Below are 22,909 nucleotides of genomic sequence, written 5' to 3' on the forward strand. Positions count from 1 at the left end.
GCACCTGCTTGCACACCCAGGTGCGCACACTGCCACGCATGTGCACGCGTGCACATGCTTTCACACCTGGGTGTGCGCACCACACCGCATGTGCACCTGCTTGCACACCCAGGCATCTGCACACTGCCAGTGGGTGAACACCCAGACATGTGCACAGATGCACTTGCATGCATACCCAGACATATGCTGCTCCAGAAATTTGCACACATGCACCTGCTTGCATACCTGTGCATGCACACTACCACACCTCTGCGCACATGCACCTGCACACATGAATGGGCGTGTTCACACTGCCAACAGGTGCACACCCAGCCATGTGCAGAGATGTGCCTGCCTGCACCAGCTGCATGCACCTCCAGACGCATGCACACCCGGGCATGTGCACACTGTAACTGCATTTGCACTTCCAGACGCATGCATATTGCCAGCAGGTGCACACCGGGATGTGTGCACGCATGCACGCTGCACGTGCATGCGCAGCCAGACTCGTGCACGCACCAGCAACCACATGGTTGTGTGCAGCGCCGTGCGTGAGCCCGGAGGCTTGCACACTGACCTCCACACACCTTCCGCCCTGCCTGCAGCCCTTCGCCCATCCCCGAAGCTATGCTTCGGTGAGGGCAGCAGCTGCGTGAAGCTCTGCCGCAGCCAGCAGGATCCGTGTTGTGGCAAAGCGTAGCTAGTTGTGCCCCCGTGGCCAGAACATAGGTCTGGAGCACTGAGAGAAATGGCAAAATGGTGACATGGCAGAGGCAGCAAACTCAGCTCCCGCGAATGGCCCAAAGAGGCCAAGACTCAGACTTGAGAAGAAGGTGGGAAGCAAGAGCAGCCGTGGGGGGCTTCCCCCTGTGCTGGAGCTGGCAGCCCGAGCCCCTTTCCTTGGCTACAAAGATGGAAAACCTGAGGCTGAACTTAGAAGTGGCCAGAAACTCGCCCATTAAAACACAGCTCCCTGCTGGCMCTTGCCACTGGCAGCGTGTGGGGGGACCAGCGTGGGCTCTGGGGTGGCACWGCCGCTGCTGGGGGGACTTTCCTCCTGACCCCAGCGGCACCGGCACCTTCTGCCCCAGCGCCRTGGACAGAGCCGGGCAGGGCGTGTGGACGAGGCGGGACCTGGAGGAGCTTTGAATTGTAATTACTTTTTCTTTATTCTTTCTAGTTTTATTTTTTATATATATATATATATTTATATGTGTTGAATCCATGGGTATGCAGAGTCTGATCCTTTCTACTTTGATTTTTGTGTAATATTGTTACCCGCTTGTAGCTGCTGCTTTCTTTCTTTCACCAGCAGAATCCTGAGCGTGTGCTGGTTTTTGCATCGTGTGTGGAAAGTTTGTAATTTTTAGTCTATTCTGTAGACTGCATTGAAGCAATCCATGGACTCCTGGGTCAGAAGCAACTATTTTTAGATTCAGAATGGTAAATGTAATCAGTTGATTGGGTGATGCACATAAAYACAGGCAACGAATAGATATGCAGCAGTGGTTACTTATTCAAGGACTTGCTCAGGGCRCATCCTGGTTGATATTAAATTCCTTTCCCAGAGCAGCCCTGTTTCTGCCATCGGTGGCTAGTGATCAGTACAGCTGCGGTGGGGCAGAGAGGAAATCAAAGGTTTGTGGGAGTCRCGCGATATCTTATTTATCTTCGATTGGAGGAAAACTTGCTTTTCCCTGTCCTTCAAGTGAAGGAGTCCATGCTGCTGTCTCTGCCCTGGTGCACCAGACTCCGCTGGTGCATYGAGATCAAAAGCACTGAGGTGGATCAAGCGGAGGAGGTATCTGCCAGGAACACTTCGTACTGCGCCAGGGAGTGTCGTGTGGACACTAACTTCTCACCAGCTTGTTGGCTTGGCTCCCCGGACCACCAGCGCTTCCCCGCGCACGGCTCAAGCCCGTTTCCAGCAGCCTCTGGACCAGGCTGCAAGCTGTCCGTCCTCACTTGGCTCTGCAGCGTGGCCTTGCCCAGCTAACGGGTCTTTTCCACCGAGTCTTGTGGTGGTGAAAGCCTGGTCGTAGGTGGGACTGTGCTCTAAGCAAGGCAAGGCAGGGGGTTACCCCTAAGAGCATTACGCAGGACCCTTGTAATCCAGCTTTCGCCTTCCCCCAGGGCTAACACACGATGCTGCTGTAGAGATAGGGTGGGGGCTGCCCTTTATGAGGCTCTTAATAAACTTTTAAAGACTTTTTAAAGAACAGGTCATCGCAGCTTTCCATGCAACCCTTCGTAACAGCAGCCACGTCTCCCCTCGCTGCCCAGCTGCCGGCTCCTTCCACCTTCCCACGCTGTTTTCGTTCACTCCCAGCCCTGGGGTCCCCGGTTAGAAACGCAGGCTGCGATTACGTCTGCAGCGGGCTCTGGTAACCCGGTCCAGAMCGCAAGAGCATCTGCGGCACGGAGGCAGCTGAGGGCCGGGCTGAAGTATTGCGGGTCCGAGCCCGCCCAGCTCTTCCCTTAATGCCCCAGGCTCGCCAGGCCGGTTTTAACCGTTTTAAGACATTTCCCTGCTCGACGGAGGCCTGTCACCCAAAGCCGAGGTTGGCGCAGACGAGGTCCAGCCGCCCCAGGGCTGGGGGCTCTGCCCGGTCCCTCGCAGCCGGCCCCGGGACAGCCTGGGGCYGGGGACTCGCCGCGGAGGCCACCGGTGTGCGAGCAGCTCGCTGCTCTCGCCGTGGCCACGCTTTGTGCTTAGCGTAGGGTGACCTAGGGGCTTGCACTAGCTGGCAGAAGACAGGCTTTGGCCGCAGCAACCTTTCTTGAGCCTAGCAGGAAAATGAAGCTAAGATGCGGTTGGAAGAGCAACGCTCTGAGAAGCTGGTCTGCGTTTAATCCAGTGACGCTGGTCGGTGGAGAGCAGCGGGCAGAGCGTGGGCCCCAGGGACAGGCCAGCCCGCGGTGGCCCTGGCGGGACGGTGGACGCAGTGTCTGGAGGGGAAAGGGACCGTGAAGCCAGTGCACGTAGGAGGTTGAATTTGTTGGTATTCGRGAAAAGTTACGCGCTGGGCTTCTGAGCCTCGTCTTTCCAAGGTGTTTTGTGGGGTTTCCGTAAGGATCGGAGCAGAGAGGTCAGCAGCGGACGGGGCCGTTCGTGGAAAGCGGCGGAGCGAGCGGTGGAGGGGTTTCGAGCTGGGAGCCATCCTCGCCGCGTGCCACGAGAGGGCAGCAGGCCCTCGCCGACCGGGGCGCAAAAGCTGCCCCGCCGCCCCGGCCTCGCTCGCCCCGCAGGCCGCACGCCTGCTGCCCCGGCCGTGCCCGGCACCGCACGCGTGCCGCACGCGGCCCCGGCGCTGGCGTGAGCCGCGCACCGCCCCGGCGCTGGCGCGGGCCGGGCGCAGCCTGCACGCAGCCCCGATGCTCGTCCGGCTGCGGGCAGTGTTGATGAGGGCCCAGGCTGCGCGCAGGTTGTGCTGTCCCTCCGCTGTGCGTGCKCACTGCTCCTGCAAACGGATGTGTTCACAGCCCCGACGCTCTGCCGTGGCCTTGAGCAGCTCCGAGGCTGTCATTTTAGGTACCCCCCCCGTTGGCATGCACCTACCCTTGCTTGCAAGCGCTCGCATGAGCGCTTCTGGGCTCTGTGCTTGCATATCGCTTCCATCCTGGGCAGGCTTTGGTCGTGCTTTGACCCAGGTCTCCCACATCGTCCACTCAGGTTGCACCAAGGGAGCACTGCGCTCCTGAAAAGGCCAGTAGCCGTTCATAGGTGAGCTCGCTCAGCTTGCCTCAGCCACACAAGCGTTGCTGGCCCCTTGGCTGGTTCAGCAGAGATGCCCTGAGCCAGTGTTGTTACGGTGTTGCCTGGGCAGTGGCGGGGTCCAGCACTGCGGTTCTTGCACAGGTGGACACATATGGGYGGAGGTGACTGACCGGCTCTCTGTAGTTGCTGTGCTTGGGTCTTCCTAGCAGCCCTGACTAATGTTTGCCCATAACTAACAGCAGACAGAGTTAAAGCTGTCAGAGCACTTCATAGCGCCATTGGTTACTACACTAACAATATCTCACTACAAGAGCAATTCCCAGGCAAACACATCTATTGATTTTCTTTCTAACTCCGTTTCAGTGGATTTGCCAACAAATGGGGTATTATTCCACTAAGCAATAAGGTGGCAGCCGGTGCCAGTGAATAACATATTGGCCATAAATCCCCAGTCCTCTGCTCGTGGTTGTAGCTATATTCTCTGTCCCAGAATTACCTCTTCCTTGTGGTGAAATGTAAAACTCGRTGAATCAGTAATAGTTATGCATCAGTAACAGTCTGTCAGTGTCGGAGGTGTTAACTCATTGAACCTGGAGAAATTCCTACCTGGGTCTATTCCTTAAATTCCCTCTATGGCTTCAGCTGGAGAACCTTCTCTCCTWGTTCCAAGATTTTTTGCTGCTAAAGAGCTACCACATCCTACCCCTGATGTAGCTGCATTCTTGTGGGAAGTGGAATGATTCCCAGTTTTGGAATGACTTGGGATCTTTGAAACAGGCACTGTATAAAATGCTGGACCACTAGCAAAACCAGTGTCTCCTGGGAGCTCTCAAGACAAAACAGCTCTCAAATACAAAAGAATTAGGTATTATGCTTTTGTTGTAGTAGCAGTGTTATCATGTTCCCTCTTGTCCAAGCACTAGGAGGTGCTGCTGGTAATGCTTTAAGTGTTCTCTGGCATCTCTAAAACTACCATATCCTGAGCAYGGACCCCTGAACTTTGTGTAAGCAGTCATCTCTTTGAGGTTGTTTAATTCCTGATGGAGCACAGAGACAGAGCTGTACACCAGAACAGGCGATCAAYACCACTGCACATTCTGCAGTGCACATCCTCCCTTTCTTATACAAGGCTTGGTGCTTAGTGGAAGGCTGGGKTTTTTTTAATACATATTTCAGACAAACAAACAAACTAATAACTCCCACAAGTTGCTGTGATGCGTCTAACCACATCCGCAGCGCTGTGCTTCCAAGCAGATGTTGCCAGGATTCACTGAGTCGCCAGCAGCATTAGTGAAAGCATGTTCAGATGCAAGGGCTGATAAGGAATCCCTCCTTCCTCACTCTTGGTACACTGTGCTGCAGCCTCAGCTGCCAAGCCYGTCTTGCTGCCAGAATGGGGCCTTTGGAGCAGCCTAGCAATGGTCACCTGCAAAGACTTTCCCTGGGAACATAGTAGAGACTTTGAAAGTACAATTTGCATGCTCTGGGAGGTTATCCAGTCCTGTAGAAGGCTCATGCAATGTGGACCTGAACAATAAAGCTGAGTTTACTTACTCTGGACTTGACCCAGACTGCAGGGAAGACAACAAGAGTGTTTCTGTTGGCTTCAGTGGCAACTGGAGATGGCATTTCAGTGTTATGTTTCAGGGTCTGGTTCTGATTCTCTCTAATCCGATGGCAGAAATGTCCTTTGACTTCATCAGGAATAGGGTTGGGCCATGCATATTTTAGTCCAAGAAGCCAGTTAGCTGAACCTCAGCACTGACAAATATTGTACAGCAACTAGGTAATAAAAGCCAGACCAAGCCTCCAGGAATACACGATGTTTCTCCAGTCCGCTATTGGGTTTGCCTTGAGTAGAGTGGGCTGGTTTGTGAGCCCCTTATTTGCATGCAAATAACTGAACAAATAACTGAAATTTCATCTCAGGCAGTAGATGAATAGTAGAGAGGGAGATCTAGGGACCTCGTTCTTTCTTAGTTCTTCTTTGGCTAAAGTGGCAACAGCAGGTCTAGGAATACAGCTAATGTATTTTGGGGGAATATTTCTCCCTAATTTGAATTACTCTTCTGTGAGACCCTGAAAGTGACAGGTGAAGTGTGTGGAGTGAGAGAAGGAAGCAGACTCTCCATCAAGGAAACCACTGGCTTTCTAGGGATAAATGCAGTGCTGCTGAAGACACCTGAAGCTGATGCTTTCTACTCCCAGAGCAAGTAGATGAGGACTAGTAGTTCCTCCTCACTGCCTCTCTCTGACTCTGGAGGAGCTGGATCACAAAGCAGGTTGTGCAGCCAACACTCTCAGAATGGATTTTACTGGCAGAAGTGGGATGATTATTCCCTTAGGGCTGTACATAGGCTCCCAAAGCTCATTCAACAAAAGCTATCAGGAATTGCTGTCCAGCACTGATGATTTCTAGTCTAGTCTTCTAGGCTGGCAGCTTGGCGGTGAAGCCTGTCTCCTGCTACTGAGCTGTGTTCTGTTCCATTTTCATCATCTGGAGTTGAACCTAGAGCCTTTTCGATACAGGGGAACACCATGAAACAGTTGCCAGCACATTGAACCGTTAACCTGAACTACAGTAATCCCATACGTCCCCAGGAACGCGGTCTACAAAGCATTTCTGTTCCCCAAAGTGACTGGGGCTTCAGCTGTAATAAAGAGGATTAAATGCAGACACACGTTTCTGCCTTACCTATGAAATCTACTGTGCTGACAAGTGTGTCACAAGTCACCTGGCTCCGCGGTTAATCTTCCATTTCTGAGGGAGTGTGCCGGCCATGCAAGGGGAGCTGGGCTACTCRTACAGCTTCCCTGATGAGCCTCTGTTTTCCTACCTTATATTATTTGCAGAACTCTAATCTGCTTCCAGGACATTTGTTGACTGCTGCTCTTGAAAAGGCTTTGCCTCCTTTGTATTACCTTCAGGAGGAAGGAGGAGCCCTTTTCTTCACGCTGGTCCCTTTGTAGAGCTTTTAAACTACCACCTCTATGACCCCACCCCGGCTGCAGTGCCCTTTCCTGGGAGCAATGGATAAACAAGGCGACTGGTCGTGCAGGATGTGTTCTAGGAGCTTGTGTTCATTTTCTCCTCTTGCTAAAAGGAGATGTGTTTCTAAGTGGGTAGAAGCTAGAGGWCTGTTGTTGTCTAGCCAGCTCTTGCCTACCATTTGCAGGGAAGACATATCCTCTCCTTCCCCAAGGTGACATGTCTGCATGGAGCTTCATCTGTATTCCAGGATGGGCTAACTAATGTAAAGAGTTGAATTGAAGCTCTCACAGCTGCATCAATCAAGCAGTCTTGTCACTCAGCACAGGGCAATGCAGGGAGACTGCTGAACTCRTAAGCCAAGCACCCTTTGAGTTAGCTCTTTCTTGCACAAGGAAATTCTTGCTCAGAGGTTTAATTTACTSCTTACTTGCCTCAGCTCGCTCTATGTAAACACAGATTGTAACTGAGGAAGACCAAGAGAGGTTACTGCTTGTTTGTACTCTAATAGCACCAAAGAGCACAAGCACCATGTGAAAATGCATCGTGAGAAGCTGCCCTGTGCTTCAAGACAGAAGGGACAGATAGCAAAGGCAGAAAAGCACAGAACAGAGAACTTTGAGAAGAGCCTCAAGCAAGGCATCCTGGAGAGTGCCCCAGTAGCTTGACCATGCTGCCCATCCATCCTAGGCTGTCTTTATTCTTCCAGCAGGTGCAAGGTGTGGAGGGCAATGTGTATGGGAAGCAATGATGAGATCACMTGCTCGGAAATGTCTGTTATTCCCAAATGTGTGTTGTTACCACCCACAGAGCTAGCTTTAAAAAGACACATTTGCAAATTTTAGGCAATTGATTAGGAAATCACTTTGTCACTGTACTTACCTTGCAAAGTGAGTATACTTTGAGTAAATAAGGACAACACAGAAGTTCAGTAATACTTCTTGACACACAAGCTATTGTTTCTGTATAGTTTAACCAGGACACCCCTTGTTGAGTGCTAAATTGCCATTTTCATGGGCTGACCAACTCTTGGCACATGCAGGGACTACCCAGCACTGCTAAATGTGTTGGCAGAAGTCTCTGTGTGATTTGGACAATGATTTTCAGAAAGACTTGAAATTGTGTCAGATTTTCAAGCAAGCTGGTCAGCTCTGACTTCTTATTGACTCTTATCAAGCCTGAGTAAAGGACACATCCAGCCATTAGATGCCAATGGTTTATAATCCTTAGCTATCAGGCCAATATTGAGGGAAAGAGGCTTTAATATACTGTTGTAAATCARGAGAGCAAGTGATACCCTTTCTCTTAGTTTGATCCTTATGTTCTCCCTTAAAATATGGCTCCAAAACTTCCTTTCTGGTGGATTTTTTCTGAAATCACAGCTTCAAGTATCATAAAKAAGCTTTGCAGCCCAGAAGGATCATCATCATCACAATCTTCTTCTAAATGTAGTTTCATAGCTATATTGAAAAAAGAAAGTTTTATCTAGAAGTGAGGAGAGGCCTGTGGAATTACCTTGTAGTTTCTATTTCTCTGAACCATGCAATTTCATGCAGCTTCATGGCTTCATCTTATCAGGCTTGACATTATCTGGAGCCACTCTCCCAGATTTGTAATCCCTCCGAACTAGTTCTAGCTCTCTTTTTCCGTGTCTGTGTATACCACTGTCTCCTCAGATGCTGAGGCACCTTCTTCAGAGGCTTATTTTAATTTGCCTTAGCAATTGTCCCTCTTTAATCCCACTGAAAGGTAGGTGCGTTGGAATTTGTTCATTCCTCCTGTGACAGCTTTGATCCTGTGCACATAAGTTTTCTYTGACAGCCAGAGGGAGAGGGGAGGGCTGTCCCTAGCCTGAAGGGCTTAGAGAATAATGAATGAATAGTGTGTTTATTTGTATTTCTAATTRACGTACTCCTTGCCACTTCAACTGCATGTCACTGCAAGCTGAGACCGTTGTGTCAATCTTCGTTCTTGTACAGCTCCTTCTTTGGACTGGGAAGTTGCTGAAAGCAACAGCCGTCTGTCCATCCATCGCATAGTGCTGTGAGCCTTACTCAGGCTCAGGACAGAGAAGGATGTCTCTTCTGTAAGCCCATCACTAGGCTGTGAAAGTTGGGACTTTCTTCTTGGATCAACCCAAGGGGAGTGTCTTCACGTACAGGGTTTAAATAGGAGAGTACAGTATAAAGATGGGATACCTGGCTCCTCAGTGTATCACAGAGCATAATGTTTTTCCTTGACCTTAGCAAGTGTTTGGGCCAAAGAAGAGCAAAGTAAGGCTCTGTGGATTTGTCTTCTTGAGATCTACCAGGAAGTTTCACAGCATGTTTCAAAGGCCTGAATATTTACTAAAAGCTGAACGTTAATTACCATTAATAACAGCAGTGCTTCTCCACAGCTCCTTCTGTGAGTGTATCTAAGAACGCACCACAGTACCTACTGAGCCTCCCAGCCATTGCTCYGGGTGTAATCGTCCCCCTGAAGGAGCAGAATTGTCTCCTGTACTGGAATACTGCTGTTCCGTGGAGTTACCTTTGAAAGCACCTTTGTGCTACTGTCTCATATTTAGCTTACCTTGCTCCCTTCCCCGCTAGGCTGTGGATATATCAAACATTCTATCTCGACATTGTGGCACCATGTGGTTGGTGAGAGGGTGCAGGGTCTTGACAGCTTGGCTCAGGAAATGCCACTCTATTGCCTGTGCAGTGAGATCATTCTGGTACCCACTTATCTTCTCTGCTAAGAAGCTTCATTGTACAATGTAACCTATTTGCAGCCTCCTTCTGTTCAGTCTCAGTGTCCTGTCTAATACTGTGTCATCCAAAAGCGAGAGCCAAGGACCGCAGGGGCTGGAAAGGGCTGGAGTTGAGGGGAGGAGGGCAATCAGCTTTTTGATTTGGTCCCATTGGAGAGGGTTTTCTTTGCTAGAGAAGATGCACTTGGGTGGCTTTATTTCATATCAAAATGCAAAAGAAGTGAATGTGCAAATTACAAAAAGGAAGAAGGCAAACATGGCCAACTCTGTCACTGTAGGAGTGTTTGGTTGGCACACTTTCTACCCACTCTAGAGCAGCAACCTGCAAGTCCTGTTTTTTCCCTCTCTCTTTGACCTTCTCTGATTTCCTGCTCCCACCTGGCCTGCACCGTCAGCAGCTGCATTTATCCTGGCTGCAGTGAAGTTTTGGTTTGGGAAGTGCACTGTGCTGCGGTTTATTTTATGCTGTTTGTTTTCTTTCCTCTCCCTGTCACCAAACCAGAAACAACTGAGCTTGGGAACAAGAAGGAATTGAAATCCATGCCATTCATAACCTACCTTTCGGGCCTGCTGACAGCACAGATGCTATCTGATGACCACCTCATCTCAGGTGTGGAGATCCACTGCGAGGAGAAAGGGCGCTGCCCATCAACCTGCCACTTGTGCCGGCGTCCAGGCAAGGAGCAGCTTAGCCCTACACCAGTTCTGCTAGAGATCAACCGGGTGGTGCCTCTGTACGCTCTGATCCAGGACAATGATACCAGGGAGGTGAGTGAGCTGGTGCTGGAGCCAGTTCTATCACTGTGTTCCTGCCTTAGTCACCTTTTAAGTCTGCCTTCCTCTGTCTTCTGTGTAAACACTGAGTTTCCTGGAATAGGGCAGTCTTTTCGTGTGTGTTTGGTGGGGAACACTTCTGAATGGTGTCAGGGACAGTGATGGAGCTGTCAAGTCTTCCTGTGTACTACCACAGCTCCCTTTGTTCTGCATGGTCTTGCAGACCTRTATTTTCCTGTAGTTAGCAGAGTGAGGGTAATGCTGTTAGCAGTCTGTGTCGCAGTGGCTTTTTGTGTCCACCTGCAGCAGATAACCAGTGCTCAGGGTTCTTCCTGTTGGATGGCCCTGGGAGCCAAGGCTCCAGGCCACTGTTTCATTTCTGGGTCTGAAATCTCAGCCTTTGGCCATGTGAGGCGTGGCCGAAGCCCTTCAGGGTCCCTGTGTGGTTTTGCAAAGTGCCAGTGCTAATGGAGGGACAAACCAGCCCCTTGGGACAAGTCCACAGCCACAGGAGGTCACTGTTACTCCAGGAGGGACCAGCAAAGCTGGAGGGCACCCTTCCCCAGGGCCTGGCCTCCTCTCCCTCCTGCAAATCCTGCAAGAACTTCAGTGTTAATCATATGTAGATTTATTTCCCACTTTCTCTGTTCCCTTCAGCCCCCCACCCTACTTTCAAATCCAAAAATGACAGACCTGTTTAAAGTCACTTATTAGCACTGAGCCTGCACTTGATTAAGTGGCTTGGATTGAGCCAGCACGCAGCAGCTGTGGGTGGGATGGAGAAGGCTGCAGGTCTGGAAACAATCCTAGCAAATGGAGGTGTGACCACAGAGCACGATCCTTCACCCTCTTCCAGATCCACAGGCAAAAGAGCCTCTGTGCTTCTCTCTGCATCCTGATCCCTCACCAGATTTGTCTTTGCTTGTCTAGTCCTTGATCTCACTCCTMTTCCAGCCATTCCCCTCTTTGTTTTTCCATGCAACCATGCCTGACTTGCATCCCTCTGTTCCCCTCTCCCTCCAGCTGTTTTCCCCAAGCTTTCCTTCTCCCCACCGTTTCTCATCCTGTTTTTGTGCTTTTCACCTTCCTCACTATCCTGTGCTTTCCCTCATCCCATCTTCCGTTGTGAAGGTCTCTCTAGCCTGCCTTGGTCTGGCCCCACTGCTCCTTGTCTATGGATGTTCTTCTTCATACCCTGCTTCTCCTCTGATTCTGACCAGCAGACTCTGGCTCTACCTTATCTTATGGCCTTACAGACCCTTCAAGACCTAGGCTGGCACCATCACTGTTCCACCACCCCTGGCAAGGAGAGGATCATCTCTTTTCTCCCTGTCATCTGTAGTGAGTGCATAGAGAACAGGGATTTTTTTTCAGAGCCAGATGGCATTCACCATCTACATCCTTTCCTCACCCATGCCCTCTCTTTCTAGTGGGCAATTGTTAATTAGATATTTACCTGCCTTTATGTTCAGGCATTACTGATGCAGGGACAGCAGTGGAACAGCTGGCCTCCTTCGGGCAAACAGGAGGCTGCTCCCCAGCAGCGGTCTGCAAGATGACAGTTCCTTTTTGGGGAGACAGGTTAGCCAGCAGAGAAGGAGTTAACAGTGAAAATGAGCAGAGCCCAGCACGATCTGGGGGATCTTTGTAGACACTGCTCATACCAGCTCCTGTATCCTGGCCCTGGGCCCAAGTGGCAAATGCCACCCTGCCTCTTTGACTCCAGCCTGGAAGATCCCGTCCTGTCACCTCAGCAGGCCCCTACATGCCCTGGCAGGCTTGTTTGGAGCACCTCTCTGTCCTGGGGAGCAGGAGAGCTTGTATTTCACCACCAGCAGCCTCCCTCCCTCCCAGTGGAGGGCTTGTCCCATCAGCTGCAGCTGGAACGCAGCCTGCATTGTGCTTTCTGCTGAGGCACTGGGAAAAACAACAAACAAGCAAACAGAACCCTAGTGAAGCAACCAAACAAGAAAACCCCCAGCCGTCTTCTAGGAGACTGTTGAAATGAATCCCTCGTCCTCCGTGCACCTGCTCACCCAGAGATGGAGGTGCACCCAGAAGGAGGCTGTCTTTGCAAGGGTGCGTGCTGCGTGTGCATTTGCTTCCCTTTCTCCTTGGCTCTCTTGATCAGCCTTGCAGCTTCAGGACAGCTAAGGTGTGGCGTAATCTAGGACACTCAGAGCTGGGAACGAATAGGGTGCTGAGACGGGTTCACCTTGCACTGCCCAGAGTGGCAGCCTGGGTGTGAGAGGCAGGTCGATGAATACTGTCCTCTCTGATCTATGGGCATTCAGCTGAATTGGGTCTCGTTTGGACTGCGGGCTTCTCTCGATAGCCAGCCCTCTCGCACTCCTGTTCCCTGCAGCCCATTCAAGGGGACTTATCCTGGCCATGATAGGACACAAGGAATACTTTGTTTTCCGTGTCTCCTCTCTCTGCTGCTCTCTTTCTATGCTGTCCCCATTTCCTCGGGGTTAATCARCTATCTCAAAGCAACTTTGGTGTTTATCTCTCCCTGTTTTCCTCATTCTCTTTTCTTAAACCTTCATCTTATCTGCTGTCCTGCTCCCTCCATCCCTTCTCTTCCTCCACAGCCYGCTTCCCGGTCTCTTCTTCATCAATCTTTCTTACAGGTTGTTTATTTCTCTCCCTCTCCTCCCCCTGCTCCCCTTGAGCCCCACAGGTAGGGAGAAGTCCTTGTGCCTTCAGTTTGTCGGTTGTAATTTATAGCTCCTAGCTGCCATGAGATGTTCATAACCATTGCTGTGGAAAGCRATGACTCTGGTTTTGGTATTTGCACGGGGTGGAGCACCCAAGTGTCTCCYGCATAGCTGTGCCTGCAGGCTTGGGGTTTGCAGTGAGGAAAACTGCACAAGCCCTTCTGAAAGAGGCCAGCGTTACTTGGGACCATGCCTTGGTGGTGATAGCTTTGTATAGGGCTAGCATTGCCTGTGTGAAAATGTGCAGAGAGCGTCACGAGGTTAATTCATTCAGCTCCAATGATAAGGAATGCCAGTTTGTTATATGAGGTCTTTCCACGTGACCAAAGCTAGTGAGTGAGAGAGATAAGCAAAAAGGAGTTAGTGTTCCATAAGAAATAGTCACCTCCATGGTGAGAACCACCATGTAGTTGAGACACCACAGATGTGCTCCAATTCCATTGCAAATGTGAAGTAAAGAAATCAGTTTAAACCACTTTCTTGGCCTGTGCATTGCCTGCCCTTGGGATAGACTCTCCAAGGGTATTTGCTGCGAGAAGCATCTGACGTAAGGATGAGGTGATGAAACATCCTCTTTCGGCATCAAGTAGGAGATCTGGAGATGGTCCCAGCCAGTAACAGAGTGGCACTGGCCTGTGGCATAAGCATGACATGAGCGCTCAAGTGCTCAGACTCTGCCGTTTTGAGCCTAGGAAGAGCACTTTGTCCAGGGAGCGCGAACGTCACTGCAGCAGTCTGGCAGTGTGAACTGCGCAGATACTGGCCAAGTCCCTTACCTCCAAGCACAGCATCCGCAGCTGAGCACTCCCCTGCCTGCTTTTCCCCATTTGTGTGGATAATACTCGATTGATTCAGCAAATGCTGACCTTATGGGAACGGCAAGAAAACCCCAATTCCCTGGTAGTATTAAAAGAAAATCATAGTGTAGATCTTTCTCTTTCTCTCTCTCTCTATGAAGACACAGACACACACACACTGTAATTGTGTACACACACACACACACACACACACACACACACAAATAGAGAGAGAAAGCAAGCTCATTAACAACATGGATACTAACATCTATAAGGTTTGCTCAGAGTTTTCTGTTACAAGCCTAATGGTAGGGATGAGGCAAGATGCAGTTACACAATTTTTGCCCACTTCAGTATGTGCAGTTTTTATTAATATCAATAAAGTAAGTTTACATACTTCTTTTATTTACCACTACTTCACTGTACAAGACCTTGTTCTCAGTTTCTGATAACCTTGCCAGACTTTAAGTGCTGGGGTTTAAGTTTCCATGCGGAGTGTCTGCCTTGGGCTGCTTTGTGATTTTTGTATGCATGCATGCTAAATTTCAGCTAAAATTAGGTATTTCCAAGGAGGAGATTAGGTGAAAATTTATTGCTTTGCCCATGTGAAATAAGTTGGAAAACTTTATTTCCATATCATTGGGAACTGCTATTTTTTCCTTGTTTTGGAGCAAGGACTTGATATTCAGAAGGGTCCAGGAGACAGGTTTTGCCTTTGGCTGCCCAAGGAATGTGTGTCCAAAGCCATTCATGCTTAARGAGACTCTCCATTGTCCATAATCTGTAGGATTTTTTTGCTTACAGCTGCACTGTTGTTCAGACTCTCTCTTCAACCCCTTGCAGCATMAATGTGCATGAGCCAGCCTAGGGAATACCTGACATCACACTTCTGGCACTGCAGGCAGTGAGTGAGTGTGGGACATGGTCTTCCCACACTCCTCCCACTGCGCCCAGTGGAAAAACTGTACAGATTGAGCTCCTGATAAGAAGTATTTCTGTTTCCCACTGTGATTAAATAGTATTGGTTAGAGAACTTACATGGTCACTAGTATCTGCATCCTGCCTGGAGAATCTGGCACTTACCATGGTAGAGGTTAGGCACGAGACTTCCAAAGTTGCTTCTGCCAGTACTGGTGTGTGCTGCATTTCAAACTTCTCCTTTCACAAGTATTTTCCCCAATAATCTCAGGTGTCCTCATTCTAATAATTTGAGGTTATGGGGGAGGGAGACAAGAAGAGATATGAGTCAAGGAAATGTGTTCAGAAGTCCTAGTACATGTTGAATGGCTTTTTCKTAGCTATTATGACTTTGCTGTGGTTGTGGATGGAAGGTTTTACAGGAAAAAGGACTGCTTACTGGAACAGGAGGACTGCCAGTCCTGTCTCCATTGGTCTCGGTCAGCTGTTCAGATTAAGCTAGTCAGAGTATGTTTATAGCTCCATGGTCTCTCATCAGTCTGTAACCGCTTTCATCATGAGCTCAAGAGCTGTAAAATGACTGAGAAGCTGAGACCTTGGAGGTGATTTCACTTGAAGTCTCTGGAACGTACATCATGTGTAGGCTGGTGTGCAATCTCTGCCAGCATCTCTATTCTGCTTAATTTGTGCTCTAGAGCAGTGCAGACACCAGAGTATGGTTAAAGCAGTGGTACCTCCACTGCCCTATCCAGAGGAAGATGCAAGAAATTCTTCACTGTAGATTGCRGAAGAAACCAACACCAAAGACTGGTGAGACAGCACAAGAACACTTAGGTGTTATATGGCTTCCTGCTAGAAAAGCTTCCCCTGGCTCTTGGAGGGAATAACGCTGTCAAGTGCATGTGATAGGAAGGAACAGATATGTTGTGACCCTGTGTGGCTTCAGGACATTCCTTAGAGATAAACCAAGGGAGAGAAGAGCTGCRTGCTCCCCCAGCAAGAATGCTACGATGCGGTGCTCATCCTCACTGATCTGAGGTTTTCTGTGCTGGGCCCATTTCTTTCTGTCAGCATATTCCTGCCTGTCCCCACCTCTTGGGATGAGGAAGGTACTTATTGCCCAGCATAGCTCTCAAGACCTGACCTAAAGATACCCATGTCCAGCAGTGAATTGGGAAGGGAGAGGCAGGGAGAGCTATATATTTTTCTTTCTCTCTTTCTCGTGGCAGCAAATTCCCTATGCAGCTTTCAGTTCAGTACGTAGTCAGGGGAGAGGGGAAGGAGGCAAAGCCTGCAATGTCATCATTCTCACCTTTTTGCTTCTTTGACTCCTCAGTTCTCTGCAGCTGTGTGATTGACTAACAGCCCAGCTCATGATAATCACTGAGAGGCACAGGCTGAGAAAGAGAGAAAGAGGGGGAGAGCGTGCGCGCAGGTTTGCATATTCTGAAAACCTCCAAGTCCCCTGGAATAGGCTGCTGGAAGCTGAGCCAGGCGGCTAACCCTGAGAGGCACCAGGAAGAGTGGAGACGCCCTGCTTTCCCCCTCATCCCCTCCCACTCCAAACACCAGCTCATTAAACGACACCGAGACCTGGAAGATCTGGTGCACCCAGGCCTGTGTTTTACCTGCACCATCCATCTTCTGTGGAGATGCCAGCTCACACGGCCAGTGCGACAAGGTCAGAGGTGTCTGGTGGTGGGGAGGAAGGGGTCAGGTTTATCTGTCAGAGATGTGCGTTTCGTTTGCACTCTGTTCTCCCTCCTCCCTTTCCCCCCAAAACAAACAAACACCCCCACCACAGCTAGCACRGAACAGCTCAGCCAGCTGCAGAAGCGCTTAGAGTGCTGCGGCGAGGGGGGGCAGCGTAGATTAATCTTGTTCCTAGTGGGAGCAATGGATTCAAAGCCCTGTTGTTTGCATTTAAGGAGACAAATGGACATTGAGCTTGGATTTTTAGAAGACCCTTAGGACTTTATTTAATTTGAAAATGCAGTAATTTCAGCRTTCGTCTGCAGCTAAGGCTTCCTCGCAGCGCGCACAACCCACAGACTGAGCCCACAGCATGGAGGAAGCCTTGGGCTAGCGGGGAGGGGTGCACATCACCATGCCACCACTGGGACCCTGGCGTGGTACCGGGTCCCCTCGGCAGAGCCAGGAGCCCAGTATGGTGCTGCAACCCTCACTGTACTGCCTGGGAGACTGTTGCAATGCAGGAGCTACTCCAGTGCTGGCACATGGACTAGCGGTAGGCACGTGCCAGCAATAGGCACGTGCCAGAGGCCAGCAGAAGCTCWACTCTGTCAGGCACCAGGACCTCTGAAAAGACCACCCTTGAGGTCAGGAAAAAATCCTCCATCGCTCTTCCCTGTCTTGCTCTGCTCAGCACTCTGCGGGCTTGCCTTGCCCACGTGCATCCCACCTGTCCCGAGGAGCCTTCCCTCGCAGAGCAAAGCATGGTCAGTGTTAACCATTTCACAGGGTGCCCCTGAGCTGACAGAACAGCTCGTGTCTCCTCTCCCTGGCCAGGATATGCCCTTCTGGTTGGTGGGGTTGCTGTGCTGTCGCACTGCAGGCAGCAGTGGTTTGCCTGTATCCTGAGGAGCAAGAGTAGTCACGTGCTCTTCCATGCAAGCTCAGCTGCGCTTGAAACATGGTCAGGGAAGAGGGTCCATCAGTTGTCCATGCAGAGGTGCCAGCAGCCAGGCCTGTTGAGGAAACCRCCCCACCATGGCTGCGTGCAGCCATGCATCCACCATCACTCCCTCCCAGTTACTGCACGGGGCAGATGGGTTAAGCAGAAGGAGTTTTGTGCGTGTATTGATCGTCTGGCTTTCTTGGGTTTGGCCAAATAGATTTCCAAGAGCCAAATGGAAAAATCYAACTGGGATGCCTGTAATTAGGCCACATGCATGCACAAGCATCCAGTGACATCCCAGCTGGAGCCAGGCAGCAAGCCTTGGCCATGGAGGACTTGGTGCAAGAGCAGAAGTAGCCACAGGCAGCAAGTGGGCCCAAACCCATGCTCATYGCCAACGGGAATGCCGCTGCAGGCGGGAGGCAGGGCACAGTGCTTGCAGCGACTGCAGGAGCCCAGCCCGGGAGGCAGCTGAGAGCTGTCATGAAGGAGAAGAGCTGGGAGTTTGCCTCCACTGAGTCGCTGGCTTTTGTGTAAAGGGTCGTGTCCTGTAGGTGACATGGAGGCAGCGGCTAGGAAGAAAGACAAGCTGGGGAGGAGAGGGAGAAAGCTCGTTTTTAACCTACCCAGCCCTTCATCCTTTAAACTACTATCTCATGCTGTCCCATGACATTCAGTAATGCTTCTCAAGCCAAAATGTACTGCCTCTGTCACTGTGAAGCTCTCCCACCAAACTGCCTGCATGGCTGGCTCCTCKCTGGGGCACATGGGTGATCAGCAGGTTGGCAGTGCTATCAGCCCTCTCTAAGCCTGCTCCAAGGACATATTGGTGAAAAGAGGAGCATGCATTCCTCCTCCCTCTGGAAGGGGATTTTCTGCTTGCACAGCCTAGTAATGGGGTGGTAGCAGTTTCAGAGAGAGCTGCAGAAATTGGTGTCACTTTTCCTTCTAATTCCACCTTGCCCTAATGGTTGTATTTCAGCAGAAATGCGAAGCGTAGCTGGTTTTGATRTCTTTTGCTGGTGTTTTCTGGTTAGTTCTCATGGTCAAGGTTGTCTTGTACTCCCTATTTGTAAGATATGATGTTCAATGAGGCTGTATCTTGGCTGGGTGCTTGGAGTAGTTGGGTATGCAATACTGAATTACCCAGGGATGATCTCAAGGCCCAAGCCCCTGTGAGACACGTCCATCATACCTCCTTTGCTGCAGTTCACAAGGGGAATGGGGAGTCCACCCTGTTGTGCTGACTGGCCTTGCTGTTCTGGCTCTGTAGCACCTGGCTGAAGAGCTCTCTCTGTATCACTGATACTGTGAACCCTCCTTTTGCGTCCAAGCCTCTGAAAGCCTTTTGTGTTGTGCCTCTCAAAGGGCAGAGCAGATTGAGAAGAGCATAGCTGAGAAATCCAGCATTCTGGGAGCCCGAGGCTGTCCTAATGAAACCCTGTGCTTTTCCAGCAGGAACTTGCTTTGTCGTATAATATCCCAACTCTGCAGTTGGCTTTAAAATCCRGAGCATGCCTAAGAAAGGAGCCCCAAATGCCATTGACTGATTGTTGTCTATGCTGGCAGCCCAGCTGAGCCCATAGCTGAAGCAAATCAGTAAGCAGAAATTGGAGACATGCACTGAGGTTATGGGTTTGAGCAGGATCAAGAGAAACATGCAAATGTGAAAGAGGGACAGAGGTGGAGGAGGAAGGAGAGGAATCAAATCTCAGGAAGCCAAATTTGGACTTTGGTCTCCGAGGAGAATTTGGCCTTGCCCCTCGATTCCCCTTCAAAGAGGAAGATATTTGGGGCCCTTCCCTTTAGTCCTGTATCTGAGGACTGTTTCTCGTGATGTTCAGCGCTTGTGCGGGGCAGGAGGAGGGCAAGGCCTTGCAGCGGTAGGGTGACAGGCATTCCTGTGGCTGTGGGCCCACTTTCCCCTCGCTCCGAACAGTGGCGGGCTCTCATACCACCAGACTGCACAGCAGCGGGAGGTCAGGCGGACGGCTGCAAGAACAGTGAACCTCCCTGTGTGTGGATAATTTCCCCAAAGGAGCCTCTGAAGGCACAGAAGGCTGGTGCCAGTAATTTCTTTTTCTACAGCCAAAATTGAAAGGGAGCCAGAGCAAGTGGGGACAATGTTTGTATTGTCGAGGTGGGTTTTATGTTTTGGTTTGGGTTTTCTGTTTGTTTTTTTGTTTTGCTTTGCTTTAATATCTGTTAATTGGCCATCCTACTCCTCCGTTCACTGTGCAAAATCCAGCCGCTTGTGCATCCTGATACAGCTCTAGCCCACATCCGACTTGCATTAACAAGGAAAAGAATAGACACATTGTAATCATCCCTATTATGTTATAATGGGGYGCTTTGTAGCCTAGGTGTGAAAGCAGAGCCAGCTCACCAGGACAGGAATCTCACTACAGTATGAAGGCTTTTTATTTCCCCTGCTGCCAAGTTTTACGATGTCCTCTGCTGCTCCCTTGGTTTCCATAAATAAGAGAAACCAGGATGCTGCCCATCCTGGGTCCTTTCCAGCACCCTGACCTTTCCGGCAAACTGCTGAAGCGCCTTCACAGGATGAAGTGCTGGTGATACTGCTCCCCGAGGAGAGGCAGCCAGAGGGAGGGAGGGTGTGAGCAACAGATGAGATCACCTGCCAACAACAGTAGGGAAATTTCATCCTCCTTTACTGTGAACCTGGAGCAGACTTTCAGACGCGAACTGCGTGATCCTGGAAAGAGTCTCTGGCCTGGGAAATCCTTTATTTTTCCCTTCTTTTTTTTTTCTTTTTTTTTCCTCCTCCCCTCCCTTCCTCTCAGAGATGTCTTGACTGCTAAGGAGGAGCATTTATCTCCTGCTGAACAGCACTGAGCCTCGCTGTGCAGGAACGGAAAGCATTTCTTCCAGGAACCCTGTTGTCATGATAGCATCCTATTCACGCTGTCAAATCCCTGCCTCAGCTCCAYCCCATATTCTCGTTTCCCTAGATGAGCAGTCAGTGATCTTCTTATCTGTAGGCTGCTTGGAGCATGGCAGCACCTAGGAGCTCCTGCCAGTGGCCCTGTTGTGTCAGGTACTGTATAGGGAGACACGGCTTTACAACTGGATTTGCCTTGTAAGCAGGGCAGAGCTGCATCTCACTGGGCAGTCTGCTCCGTCCTTCCGGTGGCACCTGCCTCTGTGTAAGGAGCGGGTGATGGTGTACAGGCATCTTCTCCAGCCTGCAAATAGAAAGGGACAGAATGTCTCAGTGGGCTGCCTTGTCCCTGAAAAACAGACTGAGCTGATCTGCTGGCATGACCCTGTCCATGTCCTCTTTCCTTGCCTTCATCTCTTTTGTGAAGGCTTCACGCCCTCYGCCTCCCTTGTTTGGCCTGACCACGGAGACCTGAAGGCAGTGGCACCAAAGGTTTCAACTAGTTCCTGAGTAATGTACCTCAGTGACAGAATATGCCCTTTTTACACCCTTTTTACTAGGGGAGGTTGAGAAAAGGGAGGCCTGTCTGAACTGGTACCCAGGTATAGGACTGAAGGCAGGACTCAAGGATGCTCTAAGATGCAGAGCAGATTCTGCTGGGAGCTGGAAGCCCTTTGTTGCAAGTAGCATGTTGATTTTGAGCCATTCTTCCTGGCTTAAGGGGAATACTGTTCTTTTCCTGCTTATTTTAAGTGGCCAAGAAACCTATTTCTGAAAAAATGTTTTTTTTTTTTCAAAAAAGAAAAGAAACTAGTGCAAAAACCAAAATGTACCGAATTACTAGCTTTTTGTTCATCTTAGATATCTGCAGCAGATCCCTGCAAAAAATGCACAGCTATGTCTAGCATGCCTGGTCTCTTCATTTTTTTTTCCTCTCTGTATTTCYGTTTTTAATTTTCCATAAACTGAGGTGCCTATCAACCACAAAAAAACCTTCATCCAAAGAACTAGTTGGGTCAGATTTTAATACCCCTATTGACCGCAAGGAAGATCAGATGTTCAAACACAGAAGCACCCAACACCACCCATTTAAGTATCCCATTYGGAAATGACAGGCTCAGCAGTGCGTGCTGACTCCTGCAACTGCTGATGTGAAAGGTTCCTTCATGTCCTACTGTCTTCCTCTCTGGGGAGACAGTTTCTTTTTCAACAGAAAACCCGTAGTCAAAAATAACTTAATGCTTCTCCCTCTATCAGCCAGGTCTAACAGAGGACAGAGAGGAAATATTCTGTTGCTGAAGCATCTAAGCAATAAAATGAAGCCAGTCAGCCTCCCCCTGAGCACAAATAACAACAGGAGAAAGATCCATATGCAGTCGAGTGTAGGATAAATGTGCTTAGCTGATCATTCATTTCCCTAATATTTTTTTATGAATAGGCTTAACTTATGGTAAGATGGGACTTTATGGTCCTGTAAGTCTTGCTCGTGTCAAAACAAATAAACTAGCCATCCGGTGGGGGAACTATCAATCCAATATATGTGTGTATATGGGTGTGGGGAGTCAGACCTATTATACCTTTAAGAGCAAATTAGATGCTGTTCCTATGATTCATAATGCTATATATCTAATGGCATGACTCGTCATCTAGAAAATAAATGTTTCGAGCCAGTTTCTCATCTCATAAATTTCCCCTCTGGCACTGAAGGACATAAACTAAATGGGCTGACTCACAGGGAAACAATACAATTTGGATACTTTTAAATGAAAGATAAAACTGCCTTAGGGCACAGAGGGGCGTTGAGATTCCCGGGGAGTGGTTGGCAAGTGCGGGAAGAGTGGGAAGCCGAGCGTGTGGTGGTGGACGCCTGTCCGAGGTCACTCTGCCGTCCCTGGCCCCTCCAGCCGGCAGAGCAGGCCTGGGAAGCGCTTCGTGTTTCCATGTCCTGGCTTTTCACGGCTCAGTGACTTGGCTTGACTGCCGTGGCAGAGCATCCGAAGCAGAAACTGTCATGTCGGAGATGGACTTGCTGCTCTGTGCGTTGTCTCCTGACAGAGAGGAACGAAGCAGCAGCRGCACCRAGGGAAGGAAGGAGGTACACCTGGGAATTTCCTCTCGGCTGGAGGTACCCCACTCTGAGAGAGRAAGGAGGAGGAGAAGCAGTCCTCTYGCTGCGGGCCAGGTTGAGATCTTGCCCGTTCCTGGCTGCAGCTCTCCCCCAGGGCTGAAGCTGCCCATGGGACAGATCTCAGTGCTTTCGGGCATCCTTTGTCCATTGCTCCTGCTGTTTCTGTGCTATGAGGCTCTTGGTCTGGATGACAAGCACAGTTCCCCTGGGTCTGTGTGAGCAAGCCCTTACCTTCTTGGTACACTGTTAGGAGGAGAAAAGGAAGCAAGGGCTCACATGCCATCCCACCTGCAGAGGAGCATCTGACTGCAATTTGACTTGAGGGTTAGGATGAGCCAGGCAGTTTAAAGCTATCGCCTTTTCAGGGTAAGACAACTCAGCTTGCTGATCTCTAGCAGGGACCTCTGATGATAGATAGAGCAGACTCCGTCCAGAGCCTGGCAGGGAGGGCACCAGAAGGAAGCACAGGCTTTGTGAGAGCTAGAGCAAAAGCTATACATGGCTTCAGAGTCAGGAAGACCAGAGAGTCCTGAAAGCTTATTGAGACCTTGAGTTTGTCCTGGAGTTTCTGCAGGAAAAGCGAACATCCCC

General features: G+C 50.1%; 1 protein-coding gene across 1 annotated transcript in view; it reads left to right on the forward strand.

Moving 5' to 3' along the window:
• ASTN2 (astrotactin 2) overlaps positions 1-22,909 on the forward strand; it is a 350,711-nt gene that overhangs the window by 222,461 nt on the left and 105,341 nt on the right. Inside the window, exon 17 of the mRNA XM_085320071.1 lies at positions 9,944-10,209. Coding sequence (XP_085176197.1) covers positions 9,944-10,209 — 266 coding nt within the window. The remainder of the gene's footprint in view (positions 1-9,943; positions 10,210-22,909) is intronic.

This window comes from Rhea americana, unplaced genomic scaffold, assembly GCF_003343005.1.
Source record: "Rhea americana isolate MKP2758 unplaced genomic scaffold, rheAme1 scaffold_61, whole genome shotgun sequence".
Classification (NCBI taxonomy): domain Eukaryota; kingdom Metazoa; phylum Chordata; class Aves; order Rheiformes; family Rheidae; genus Rhea; species Rhea americana.